The sequence below is a fragment of the Pongo pygmaeus genome, chromosome 19, assembly GCF_028885625.2.
Source record: "Pongo pygmaeus isolate AG05252 chromosome 19, NHGRI_mPonPyg2-v2.0_pri, whole genome shotgun sequence".
Taxonomy (NCBI): Eukaryota; Metazoa; Chordata; class Mammalia; order Primates; family Hominidae; genus Pongo; species Pongo pygmaeus.
The window spans coordinates 77209236-77222937 of NC_072392.2; the positions used below are offsets into that span (position 1 = coordinate 77209236).

General features: G+C 54.3%; 1 protein-coding gene across 15 annotated transcripts in view; it reads right to left on the reverse strand.

Annotated features, from left to right (window-relative positions):
- Positions 1-13702, reverse strand: part of HDAC5 (histone deacetylase 5) — a 46166-nt gene that overhangs the window by 14713 nt on the left and 17751 nt on the right. For 12 of the 15 annotated variants that reach the window (XM_054456549.2, XM_054456551.2, XM_063656720.1 and 9 more), the window contains exons 4-7: positions 933-1192; positions 672-843; positions 450-564; positions 34-164 (exon numbers count right to left, since the gene is read on the reverse strand). In XM_054456549.2, the coding sequence (XP_054312524.1) occupies positions 34-164; positions 450-564; positions 672-843; positions 933-1192 (678 nt within the window). The remainder of the gene's footprint in view (positions 1-33; positions 165-449; positions 565-671; positions 844-932; positions 1193-13702) is intronic. The other 3 variants (XM_054456557.2, XM_054456558.2, XM_054456555.2) reach the window with 1 other exon arrangement.

Genomic DNA, 13702 nt, shown 5'->3' on the forward strand with positions numbered 1-13702 from the left:
TATTCTGGGAGGCCAGGTGGGGGACTCACTCACCTGTTTTGCGGAGGGGGAAGTCGTCTCGACTGTCGTAGGGCCCAGGCAAAGGCAGTTTGTAGGAGGGAGGCGTCCCAGGGGGGCCGCTCTGGGGAGGGGAACTCTGGTCCAAAGAAGCATGGTGGGCTCCCCTGGGGTGTGGGGGGGGTGGGGATGGAAGCAGATCTAGGTTATCACCCAGTCTGCTGGACCTGCCACCTGGCAATCTACATTTATGAAAAATCGTTTGTATATAGGAAGAGAATGTGGATCTTGGGGAAGGAATGAGGAAATAAACCAGGGATGGGGTTCCTGTCTCTAAGGAGAGATTGCAGGGCCTGTATATGGGCACAGGGAAGAAGCCCCTTGCCATCCTATAGCCAGGCAGCCCCTGAGCGGCTCACCTATGCCCACCCATGCCTGCCCAGGGCCATTACCAGCATTTGGGGTGCTGTGGGAGGGAATGGTTGAGGCCGCCTGGTGTGGGCTCCTTTGACTTCGACAAGAGGAATTCCTGGAGCCTCAGCTTTACCTCGGTGCTGGCAATGGCACCTGCAGGACAGGGCACAACTGACCTGGCTGCTTGGGGCCAGACCCCCCATGGCAGGGGCAGGCGTCACGGGCGGGGCCCTAGGAGGTCCCAGGAGGCCCCGCCTTACTCTCTTTGCTCTTCTCCTTGTTCCGCAGGATGAGCAGCTGCTGCTCCAGCCGCTGCTTCTCCAGCTCTTCCTGCCGCTGCTGCTCCCGCTGCCGCTGCTGCTCCAGCTCCTGCTGCCGCTTGGCTGCCAGCATCTCCTGCTGCTGCTTGGCTGCCAGCATCTCCTGCTGCTGCTGCAGGGGCATGGGGAGGGAGGCAGGAGTGAGCCAGGCCCGGGCGGGGGTCAGAGGTCTGGGTGGCCCCCCGCACCCCCCTCGCTCACCTTGAGGTGCTTCTGCAGCTGGACTTCATGCTGCCTTGTCAGGTGGTCATGCTGTTTCTGGAACTCAGCGAACAGGAGCTGCTTCTGCAGCTGCTGCTGCTGCTTGAGCGCCAGGAGCTCCTGCTGCAGTTGCTGCTCCCGCAGTGTGGGGTCCACAGAGCCCACCAGAGCCCCCCGTAGCTCCACAGGGCTGGGGCTGCCTCCACCCCCACCCCCCATGGAACTGGGCATGGCTCTTGGCAGCACCGGCTTCACCTCCACTGTGGGCAGAAGAGACAGGAAGGAGTTAGTGGCCCAGCCCCAGACTCCAGTCATGCCTGAGGCCCAAAGGCTACCACGCAGGATTCTAGGAGACCCAAAGAGAACAGAGACAGAGGAGAAGTCAAATCCCTCTGCTCCATGGATGCAACATTTTACCTTAATTAAATGAGGCTGAAGCCATGAACTTCAATAGGAAAATATAGGCCGAGCACGGTGGCTCACACCTGTAATCTCAGGTTACTTTGGGAGGCTGAGGCACGCAGATCACCTGAGGCCAGGAGTTTGAGACCAGCCTGGCCAACATGGTGAAACCCCCTCTCTACTAAAAATACAAAAATTAGTTGGGCATGATGGTGCACACCTGTAATCCCAGCCACTCAGGTGGTTGAGGCATGGGAATCTCTTGAACCCCGGGAGGCGGAGGTTGCAGCGAGCCAAGATCATGCAACTGCATTCTAGCCTGGGTGACAGAGCAAGACTCCGTCTCCAGAAAAAAAAAAAAAGGGGGGGGGGCCGGGCGCGGTGGCTCTTGCCTATAATCCCAGGACTTTGGGAGGCTGAGGTGGGCAGATCACGAGGTCAGGAGATCAAGACCATCCTGGCTAACACGGTGAAACCCTGTCTCTACTAAAAACAAAAAAATTAGCTGGGCGTGGTGGCACATGCCTGTAGTCCCAGCTACTCGGGAGGCTGAGGCAGGAGAATCTCTTGAACCCTGGAGGTGGAGGTTGCAGTGAGCCAAGACTGCACCACCGCACTCCAGCCTGGGCGACAAAGCAAGACTCCATCTCAAAAAAAAAGAAAATGTGCATAAGCATGAAGCTGTACCTGACAGATTGTGGAGTACTCGACACATTTTATATGTGTGTGTGTGTATATATATGTGTGTGTGTGTATATATATGTGTGTGTGTGTATATATATGTGTGTGTGTACGTGTGTGTGTGTATGTGTGTATATATATATATATATGCATATGTGTTTGTATCTATCTCTCTACCTATGTATATATCAGAGACAAGGTCTTGTTCTGTCGCCCAGGCTGGAATGCAATGGCATGATCATGGCTCATGACAGCCTCGACCTCAAGCAACCCTCCCACCTCAGCTTCCCAAGTAGCTGGGACTACAGGAGCATGCCAATGCACCAGGCTAATTTTTAAATCTTTAGTAGAGACAGGGTCTCACTATGTTGCCCAGGCTGGCCTTAAACTCCTAGGCTCAAGCGATCCTCCCACCTCAGCCTCCCAAAGTGCTGGAATTATAGGTGTGAGCCACTGCCCAGCCTTCAACACATAATATTGTCATTGATAGTCAACATCTCTGGGCATTTTACAAGAATGACTCATTTAAACGTCACGGTTACCTATGACTTAGATGCTATTATTACCCCATTTTACTGATGAGGAAACTGAGGTTTAGAGAAGTTTAAGTAGCAACCAGACACAGCTAGGTGATCCAATAACTAGAATATGAGTCCAAATCCTAAGCTTTTAACCACTGTGCCCGCTCCCATTTCTCAACACCGTGCCCCATGCAAAGCCTCATACTAGAAGAGAAACTGAGGCACAAAGGTGGTTCTAGGACTGACAGTGCCCTTGGTAACCCCAGGAGAGGCTGGTGGAGACCTTCTGGATATCTCTACCCTCTGTCCCCTTCTGGGGCCTCATCCCTATCTGGGCAGACTGGGAAGGAGGGAGAGGCTGTGGGAATGGGGGTGGGGTGGGAACAGGAGGCCTCGGGGAAAGGGGGTGCAGGGCTGCACCAAGCCAGGGACAGGAGGGGGCTGGGAGTCAGACTCGCTTCCTTTGCTGGATTATCTCCTTTCAACAGTTTTATTGTAATTACCCTGAAAATGCCGCTATATATAGAGTGAGCCAAACAGCAGCTGTGCCTGGGGGGAGGGGGAATAAGAGGATGGGCGGGCAAGCAGCAGGGAGGAGGTGGGAGGAGGAGACAGGAAAGGAAAGGGAATCAGACAGGAAGAAGGGTAACAGCAGGGGGAGGGCGGGAGCTTCGGCAGAGATCTCAGAACTCTGGTCTTAGGGAGAACTGGCTGGGGAGAGGAAGGCTGCTGGGGAGGGGAAGGCAGTGGAGGGCCTGCTGGGTTCCAAGACCTTGGGTCCAGGCCCCACATGGACAATGGGCTGAGTGGCTGAGGGAGTGCACGAGATTCCAATGGGCTTATGGGAAGCCTAGGTCTCCACTTCTTTGTACCTACACAGAGTTCTCAGGTCACTGCATGTCACTCCCCACCACTGCCCTGTGGTTGCCAGGACAACTGGGCAAACACCACACCAGCAGGGAGCCCCAAGCCCAGCCCACGCCCCACAAAGCCTCCAGCCAGGAAGGGGAAGGCAGGATACCACTGCCTGGGAAGGCGGAAGTGAGAGAGGCAGGGCCAACCCATTCCTGTTTCTCTTCTACTTCTTTCTCCAAAGAAAGCCCTCACTCTCCTCGCTACAGCCCAGGGAGGTCACGAGGAGCTGGGAAGACTCCTGTGGCAAAGTGGTCCACTCCAGCCCAGGCCTGGGAAAAAAGGACCCCCAAATCCTTCTGGCTACCAGTATCTTCTGCCCTCATGAGCTGGCTTCTCTCCAGACCACCCCCCAGCATTAAGAGGCGAGAGAGGGAAAAAAAAAAACAAAAAACAATTTTTTTTTTTTTTTTGAGACGGAGTTTTGCTCTTGTCATCCAGGCTGGAGTGCAGTGGCACAATCTCGGCTCACTGCAACCTCTGCCTCCTGGGTTCAAGCAACTTTCCTGCCTCAGCCCCGCAAGTAGCTGGGATTACAGGCACCCGCCACCACGCTCAGCTAATTTTTTTGTATTTTTAGTAGACACAGGGTTTCACCATGTTGGCCAGGCTGGTCTCAAACTCTTGACCTCAGGTGATCCGCTCGCCTCGGCCTCCCAAAGTGCTGGGATTACAGGCGTGAGCCATCGCGCCTAGACTTTTTTTTTTTTAGATGGAGTCTCACTGCAACCTCCACCTCCTGGGTTCAAGCAATTCTCCTGCCTCAGCCTCCCAAGCAGCTGGGATTACAGGCGCCTGCCACCAGGCCTAGCTAATTTTTGTATTTTTAGTAGAAATGGGGTTTCACCATGTTGGTCAGGCTGGTCTCGAACTCGTGACCTCCGGTGATCCACCCGCCTCAGCCTCCCAAAGTACTGGGATAACAGGCGTGAGCAACCATACCCAGCCGAAAAATTTTTAGAGAAGAGAGGGAGGTGGGAGGTAGAAAGTGGCAAAGGGTGGGCTAAGAGAGGCCCCTACACCTGTTTAGATGGGTCTGGATCTCTCCAGAGAACCTAGCACTGAATGAGTGTCACCAAGGCAGGAGCAAGGCCTGCTGGAGGCCAAGGCCATACCAGCCGCATGCCTGGAGTATGGCCTCTGGAACCCCCTGCAGGCAGGGTGGGGTGGGAGAAGGTAAAGGCTGAGCATGATGTCGCAGTCCCCACCAGCCTCTTCTCCGCCAAGCATGGTTGGGAACATTCCTCTGTGGTTTTCCCGCCAGCCGTACTGACGACTCTGTGGCCACAAGGCCAGAGCCACATGTGCAGAAGTGGCCAGATGTGGCCAGAGGGTGGGGTTACACATACTCATCCTCATTCCCAACCCATGTCCTGCCCCAGCACCAGGAGGAAGGGTCCTTGGAAACTGCAGAAGGCCTTCCTGGAGGTAGCCAGCCACAGCCCACGATGGTGACAAGGAAATGGCAGCCAGCTCAGGTCTCCCCAGCCTGTGAAGTGCTCAGCAAGGCCCTGAGCTGGCCGGAGGGTTATCTGTTCTTAGTCAAGGCTGGCTTGGCCCGTGGCACTCTGATCACTCAGCCAAGTGATGGACAGGCGTCAACCTGCTGCTCCCGGCAATGCCGGGGTTGTAGGAGCCGGATGCCAGCCCGCCTGCCCAGGGAAGGGCAGGGGTCCAAGCACTCCTGGCTCCCAGCAGATAACCCTGCCTAGGGCTAGAACTGTCGCCAGCAGTACTGGCTTCCCTTGCAGGAGCCCTGCAGAGAGCACATGGGCTCAGGCAAGGGGAATCTCCCACCAGACTGTCACTGCCACTGTAGCAGCAGAGATGTTAGGCCCGGAGCTGCAGTGGGAGCCACAGCCCTATTGGTATGCAGGTGGCAGGGCAGGCAGAGGGCTCTGCCATGCAGCCTCGTTCCCATGCAAACAGGAAGCACAGGCGACTCCAGAATATTAATTTGCAGGGCCTGCAGGGACTGGGTGGCATGCAGCACCCCAGGGGTTTGCCAGGTAGCAACCTGCTCCACCCAAAGTGGAAGGGGCCATGGCTGCTCTGCCTGAGTCAGGGAAAGGAGGGCATGGAGCCCCATGAATAGAGTCTGCCCAGGCATAGACCCTGGAGCCTGGCGGGCCTTGCACTCTCTCAAGAATCTGTGCCCTCTGCCAGCCTGGCACAAGCAGAGCAGGTGGCAGCAGCTGCCATCAGCACCAAGCACCTGGAAGGGGAAGTGGATGATAGGAAGAGGCTCTTGGCCGCCTCCTGGTGGACTAGGAAGGCTGGGGAACCTCTGGGAAAAGAAGAAGATAGACAGGCCCGGGGCGTGGTGGCCAGTTACCCAGGGCTGTCTCTTAAAAAAAGGGAACCTGGGCCGGGCGCAGTGGCTCACGCCTGTAATCCCAGCAGTTTGGGAGGCTGAGGCGGGCGGATCACCTGAAGTCAGGAGTTCAAGACCAGCCTGGCCAACATGGCAAAACCCCATCTCTACTAAAAAATACAAAGATTAGTTGGGTGTGGTAGTGGGCACTTGTAATCCCAGCTACTCAGGAGGCTGAGGCTGGGAGAATTGTTTGAACCCAGGAGGCAGAGGTTGCAATGAGCCTAGATCATGCCACTGCCCTCTAGCCTGGGTGACAGAGCGAGACTCTATCTCAAAAAAAAAAAAAAAAAAAAAGAGGGTAGACGAAGGGGCATTGTTCCCTAAGAGAACAGGCCAATAGCTCTGGCTAGCAAAGAGCCCCACTGAAAGGCCAGGGAGAGCCAGGCACTGTGGCTGTAATCCCAGCACTTTGGGAGTCCGAGGCGGGTGGATCACTTGAGGTCAGGAGTTCAAGACCAGCTTGGCCAACATGGAGAAACCCCATCTCTACTAAAATTACAAAATTAGCCGGGCATGGTGATGCATGCCTGTAATCCCAGCTACTCAGGAGGCTGAGGCAGGAAAATCACTTGAACCCGGGAGGCAGAGGTTGCAGTGAGCCAAGATCGTGACATTGCACTCCAGCCTGGGCAACAAGAGTGAAACTCTGTCTCAAAAAGAAAAAAAGGAAAAGAAAGCCAGGGAAAGGGTCACAGAGGAGGACAAGACCTTGGGTCCTTCCCTCACCTGCCAGGACCTCACTCTGATGGGAATCGAGAGGCCAGTAGAGCCACCTCCTGCGGAGGTCAGAGGCAAGGCTCTGGGGGAAAGCCTTGGGCCCCCCCACCTGGCTCTATACTTTCCTCTTTCCCAGCACTGAGAACCGTCCTTCTCCTGGGAGTGGTGGCCTCAGTAACAAGCAGCAACATCATCCTGACCTCTAGTTTTCTGCAGGGCTGACCACCCTGCCTCCATGGGAAGTCCCAGCCTGGGTTGCTGAGTGGGTGGGGCTGTGTGTTTCTTTTTCTTTTTTTCTTTTTTTTTTTTGAGACGGAGTCTCGCTCAGTCGCCCAGGCTGGAGTGCAGTGGCGCGATCTGGGCTCACTGCAAGCTCCGCCTTCCGGGTTCATGCCATTCTCCTGCCTCAGCCTCCTGAGTAGCTGGGACTATAGGCGCCCACCACCACGCCCAGCTAATTTTTTGTATTTTTAGTAGAGATGGGGTTTCACCATGTTAGCCAGGATGGTCTCGATCTCCTGACCTCGTGATCTGCCCACCTCAGCCTCCCAAAGTGCCAGGATTACCGGCGTGAGCCACCGTGCCTGGCCTTGGGGCTGTGTGTTTCTAGCCATGCGAGGGGCTGGGAAAACAGCAAGCTCTGGCTCAGGAGCTGCCCTGCCCAGCTCACGAGCACAAGTGGCCATGGGCAGTGCACCACCTGAGTGACACTTCTTTCCCTTCCCGCTGGGTCTGCCTCCTCTTCAGGAACCCCATCAGCCCAGTGGGGACTTCTGTGGTAGATTCTTCAGGCAGCATGAGGGAGAGCCTGGTCCTCTGGGGGAGATGATGTAGGTGCTCATGGGGCAACCCGAGACTACTGCCAGCACAGCCTTAGTCTAAAAAAACAGTGTCCAGGCAAAGAGACACTGCCTCCAAACAGACAAGTGGCTCTGGGCCATGAGGCACAGGTTTTAGCAGTGCCTTGGGAATAAGAGTTCACAATAAAAAACAGATCTAGCTTCCCAAGAGCAAAGCCAAGCTTTCCGCCTGCTCTGAACACACCATGAGCTGCACCCCAGGTCCAAGCCCCCTCTCAGAGACAACATCTCCAACTCAAGAATCCCTGTGACAAGAACCCTGGCAAGCAAGGAAATGACCCTCTCAGAGACAACATCTCCAACTCAAGAATCCCTGTGACAAGAACCCTGGCCAGCAAGGAAATGAGACCTTTAGTCCCCCCTAGGGAAGCCCTGCGGGGAGGGAGCTGGCACAGTGTGGACCTGCCTGGCAGACCCAAGAGGCTCTAAAAGACCCTGCTCCATAAAATAAATATAAAATATAAAAATAAGGCCAGGCGCAGTGGTTCATGCCTGTAATCCCAGCACTTTGAGAGGCCAAGGCAGGCGGATCACAAGGTCAGGAGTTTGAGACCAGCCTGGCCAACATGGTGAAACCCCGTCTCTACTAAAGATACAAAAAAAAAAAAAATTAGCTGGGCATGGTGGCCCACACCTGTAATCCCAGCTACTCGGGCAGCTGAGGCAGGAGAATCACTTGAACCCAGGAGGTGGAGGTTGCAGTGAGCTGAGATCGCGCCATTGCACTCCAGCCTGGGCAACAACAGGGCAAGACTCCGTCTCAAAATAAATACACACATACATACATACATACATACATAATGTTTTTTCTTTTTTTTTTGAGACGGAGTCTCGCTCTGTCACCAGGCTGGAGTGCAGTGGCGTGATCTCGGCTCACTGCAACCTCCGCCTCCCAGGTTCAAGCGATTCTCCTGCCTCAGCCTCCTGAGTAGCTGGGACTACAGGCGCATGCCACCACACCCACCTAATTTTTTGTATTTTTAGGTAGAGACGAGGTTTCACCATGTTGGTCAAGATGATCTCAATCTCTTGACCTCATGATCAGCCCACCTCAGCCTCCCAAAGTGCTGGGATTACAGGCATGAGCCACTGCGCCCGGCCTAAAATAAAATTAATTTTTAAAAAGACCCTGCTCCAGCCGGGTGCGGTGGCTCATGCCTGTAATCCCAGCACTTTGGGAGGCCGAGACAGGCAGATCACGAGGTCAGGAGATCGAGACCATCCTGGCTAACACGGTGAAGCACCGTCTCTACTAAAAACACAAAAAATTAGCTGGGCGTGGTGGCAGGCACCTGTATTCTCAGCTACTTGGGAGGCTGAGGGGCTAAGGCAGGAGAATGGCATGAACCCGGGAGGTGGAGCTTGCCGTGAGCCGAGATCACACCACTGCACTCCAGCCTTGGCGAGAGAGCGAGACTCCGTCTCAAAAAAAAAAAAAAGACCCTGCTCCAGGAGCCACCAGCCCCAGACAGCTAGGAGGAGGGGAGGGGACCCAAGGGGAGTAGAGTACAAGGCATGGGGCATTAGTACGCTGTTTGGAATGTCTATACAGGACATAAATGAGGTCCGTGCAGATACTCCCTGGATCTGAGGAGCTGCCCTCACAAGAGGAGAGAGTGAAAGGGACCTTGGAGATCATCTGTTTCAATACCCTCAAGACACAGGTGAGGAAACCAAGCCTCTTAGGCTGCTCTGCAGATGATCCTACCAGCTAAGTAGCAGCAAAACAGGGATCTGAACCCAGGTGTCCTGACTCCTGGCACAGGCAGGTTCCCTCTGAACACACACGTGTGCAGTTTGGTTCCCATGTGGGGTGTCCTATGTGCTCAGTGTAAGCCAGCCCTGGGACAGGTGAGGGTCTCAAAAACAAAGAGGAGATGGAGGTAGGGGGAGGGGGCAGGGGAGGGTGTACGGGGGCTGGTGTTCAATTTTGTTCCTGAGCCCCCTTCTCTCCTTGGGCTAAAATCCCCTCAGGAAGGAAGATCACAGACCAAGTGGTCCTCAGTATTTACAGAAAACAAAGCCTCCTCTCACAACCCCAGAAGGCCCCCGAGGCCAGAATGGTTCCTGTGCTCTAGGAGCACAAACTGTGGACGGGCACTAACAGGCCCAGCACTTAAGGCTGTGTAGGTTGCATATTGCACGTGGGCTCTCATCTAAAGGGGTGAGTTGGGGCTGACATCTAGCCCAAGCTCCAACCGCCAGGCCACACACACTGGCATGAGGACGTATCTACCCAGAAGAAGAGCCACCTTTTTAAAATCTGCACAAAAGAAGCTTTTATGTGGATTAGCAATGTTCCTACCCAGAGACGTGAGTTCAAATTCCAGCTCTCACTTACTCTGTGACCTTGGGCAGGTTCCCTTTTTCTTTTTTTCTGACAGTCTCGCTCTGTTGCTAGGCTGGAGTAGTGCAGTGGTGCGATCTTGGCTCACTGCAACCTCCACCTCCCAGGCTCAAGCGATTCTCCTGCCTCAGCCTCCTGAGTAGCTGGGACTACAGGCACGTGCCACCACACCCAGCTAATTTTTGTATTTTTAGTAGAGACGGAGTTTCACCATGTTGGCCAGGATGGTCTCCGTCTCTTGACCTTGTGATCCGCCTGCCTCGGCCTCCCAAAGTGCTGGGATTACAGGCATGAGCCACCACGCCCGGCCAGGTTCTCTTTTTTTTTTTTGGAGACAGTCTCTCTGTTGCCCAGGCTGGAGTACGGTGGGGTGATCTCGGGTCACTGCAACCTCCGCCTCCCGGGTTCAAGCAATTCTCCTGCCTCAGCCTCCCAAGTAGCTGGGACTACAGGCACGTGCCACCACACCTGGCTAATCGTTTGTATTTTTAGTAGAGACAGGGTTTCACCGTGTTAGCCAGGATGGTCTCTATCTCCCGACCTCAGCTGATCCACCCGCCTCAGCCTCCCAAAGTGCTGGGATTACAGGCTTGAGCTACCGCCTCCGGCCCAGGTTCCCTTTATTTAAGAGACAGTCCTGGGTAACTGGCCTACCCTAGAGGGCAGAATCTCCCACCAGCACCCAGGCCCTCAGGACCTCCCTCACCAGGCCGGGGAGTCAGCAGCTTCTAATTACCTTGTTCTGTCTCTTGGAGATTGGGGAAAGGCTCTTGTTCCTGTCCTGGCCTGAGGGAGTTTGGAAGGAGGCGGAGAACAGCATTTCACACCCTGAGCCCATGACGCTGTGACACCGATGACCCCTCCCCAGCAAGGACAGTTTCCCATGATCTATTTCTGTGCTCTTGTGTGACTAGTGAGGCCAATTTAGGCTCAACAGGTTCTACTACAATTCAGATACTATTTCCACATAGGCAAGCTGGGTCTGACTCTCACCTAGCAATTTTCACAATTCCTTAAGTAACACAAGTGAACACACATCACATAATGGTTGAGAGCAAGGGCTCTGGAGTGAGAGGACGCTGGGGTTCAATTCAGGCACTCCCCTTCCTAGGGCAAGACACAGGGCACCACCCTGCGCTCCATGCAGGCATCTGTAAACTGGGAGGCAGAACAGCACCCAACACCCAGGGTAGTTAGGCTCGGGAGAATGTACGCAGAGGAGCTTGGCACAGGGCCTGGGAAGATCAAGAGGTGCCAGGCAGGGCTATTATTAAAGGCTTCTAATATTTTTTGTGTCCTGAACTCTTTTGGCAATCTAGTGAAGACTGTGGACCACTTCTCAGAATGGTTGTTTTTTTTTTTTTTTTTTTGAGACGTGGTTTCACTTTTGTTGCCCAGGCTGGAGTGCAATGGCACGATCTCAGCTCACTGCAATCTCTGCCTCCCAAGTTCAAGCGATTCTCCTGCCTCAGCCTCCCAATTAGCTGGGATTACAGGCATGCACCACCATGCCCGGCTAATTTTGTATTTTTAGTAGAGATGGGGTTTTACCACGTTGGCCAGGCTGGTTTCAAACCCCTGACCTCAGGTGATCCGCCTGCCTCAGCCTCCCAAAGTGCTGGAATTATACACGTGAGCCACCATGACTGGCCTTCTCAGGATGTTTCTAAAGTGCATAAAATTGGCCAGGTGCAGTGGCTCACACCTGTAATCCCAGCACTTTGGGACCCCAAGGTGGGCAGATCACTTGAGGTCAGGAGTTCAAGACCAGCCTGGCCAACGTGGTGAAACTCCGTTAAAAATACAAAAATTACCCAGGCATGGTCTCACATACTCGGGAGACTGAGGCAGGAGAATCGCTTGAACCCAGAGACGGAGGTTGCAGTGAGCTGAGATTGCACTACTGCACTCCAGCCTGGGCAACAGAGCAAGACTCTGTCTCAAAAAAAAATTTTTTAAAAAAATAAAAAATAAAGTGCATAAAATGAAATACTTAAGAATTCCCAAATCTTTTAAGTGGGGCCAACTTCACAGACCACTTGGATTCTAAGGGTGCCAGCCTCAGACTCCCACCAGAGGGAAGTCTTAGCACTCATTTCAGACTGTCTGAATGTCACTCTGTGGTCCTGTCACAAACAAAGCTCTTCTTGTGGGTCCCACACAACACAAACCGGTGCAGCCAGCGGCTGGGTGTCAATGCCAGAGGAGGAATCTCTGAGAGCAGCTTCCTTCCCACTCCCGCACTTCCAGGCCATCTCACCTGCCTCGCTACCTCCAGGAAGGGCCACTCTGTGCTCTGTGGCTCAGGCCACAGTTGCGGGATCCCTTTTGTCCCTCAAAAACATTACTTAGCACAGATGAGCACAAGTTTCGGGCCTTGCTCTCAGGGCCCCCAGCTGCAAGCAGTCCAAAATTCTTCCCTGGGCTCCAACCTCACTGAGCCCCACTGCAGGTGACACCTGTCTCCCCAGTTGTATTCCACATCCTCCTGGGTTGAGGACATGGGAGGCCCTAAGCCCCTCTTCCCACAAAGCAGACGCAATGTGAAACTGACCTCAGAGACCCTTAGAGTGTCAGGGAAGGAAGGGCCTGAAGATCAGCAACTCAATTCCCCCAGTTTTCAGAGGAGGAAAGTGAGGCCAGAGAAGGAAGAGACTTGTCCAAGGTCACCTGGAAAGGAGATGGAGGACCCAGGGCTTAATCCCAGCTCTTCTGGCTCTCTGTCTGCTCTCCACTAAAAAACAGAAGGGGAAACACTAAGGCCCGGTCTCAAACTGAATGAGAGATGCAACAAGGGGCCAAACTCTGTATTAAGGATCCAGAGGTCTAGACAAGGGCACCTGGTTGATCCCAGAACATCAGAGCCCAGGAGTGCAGGGGAGAATGGGATCAAGGGCAGGGAACCCCCAGAAACCTTGAGGCAGACTGTGACTCTGAAGGACCTTAAGCTCGGGATGCAGAGCCCTGATGGAAGGCACAAAGCATCTCTCACTGGTGCAGACAGAGTTAGTAGTTGATCCTGGGATGCTCTCTGGAGGAGAAGTAGACTCACATTTCCCAGTCCAGCCATTTCTGGCATATACCTGGGTACAAAGCTACAGGCAAGTAAAGGCACACTAACCATTCAAAGTCTGCAGCTGTTGCTAGGACTGTTTGCTCCACACCTGGGGTGGAATGGCAGGGGCTCCAGAGCGGATCTGCCTCCACTCCCCAAGCACAGCACAGCCCTGGGTGTCCAGCAGGGCGCCCTGCCCACCTGGCTGCTTGCCATAATCCCCCATTCCACTGGGCTTTAGACACCTGCTCCCTGGCGGCTGGAAACATCCTCCCTCCTGACTGACAGGAGGCTGGGAGTTGGATTCACCTCTCTCTGGGGCGACAGCCTCCCTCCTCCTGTATAGGCCCTTCTCCCAGGAGTCCCAAGACCCACCAAGGCCTTCCAGGGATGCTGATGACATCCACTGGCTGACTGCTGGGCCCTGTGACCCATGTCCACACAGCTCTTACTCCAAGGATGGGCTCAGTCTACTCGCATCAGAATCACCTGAGACATGAGTTTAAATCATTGGTTCCTGGGCTGCCCTACAGAATCCAAACCTTTGTTGCGGGGGCAGGGTGTCAAGGCCTGAGAATCTGCATTTTAATACATTCCCTTGGTAATTCTGATGTGACCAAAAGTTTGAGAACCACTGCCTCACAGTGTCCCCAGGCTGCCTGCTGCCAACCTGACAGCTGTTACAGCTGTGTGTGGACACAGTTAATCCGATTTCCTGTCTGGCAGCTGTGTGGCAGGGAATGGACAGCTGAGGGTCTCAAAAACAAGAACAGGGGATGAGGCAGGGGGAGGGGGACACAGGAGGTTGTATGGGGGCTGGTGTTCAACTTTATTCCTGAGCCCCCTTCTCTCCTTGGGCTAAAATCCCCTCAGGAAGGAAGATCACAGACCAAGTGGT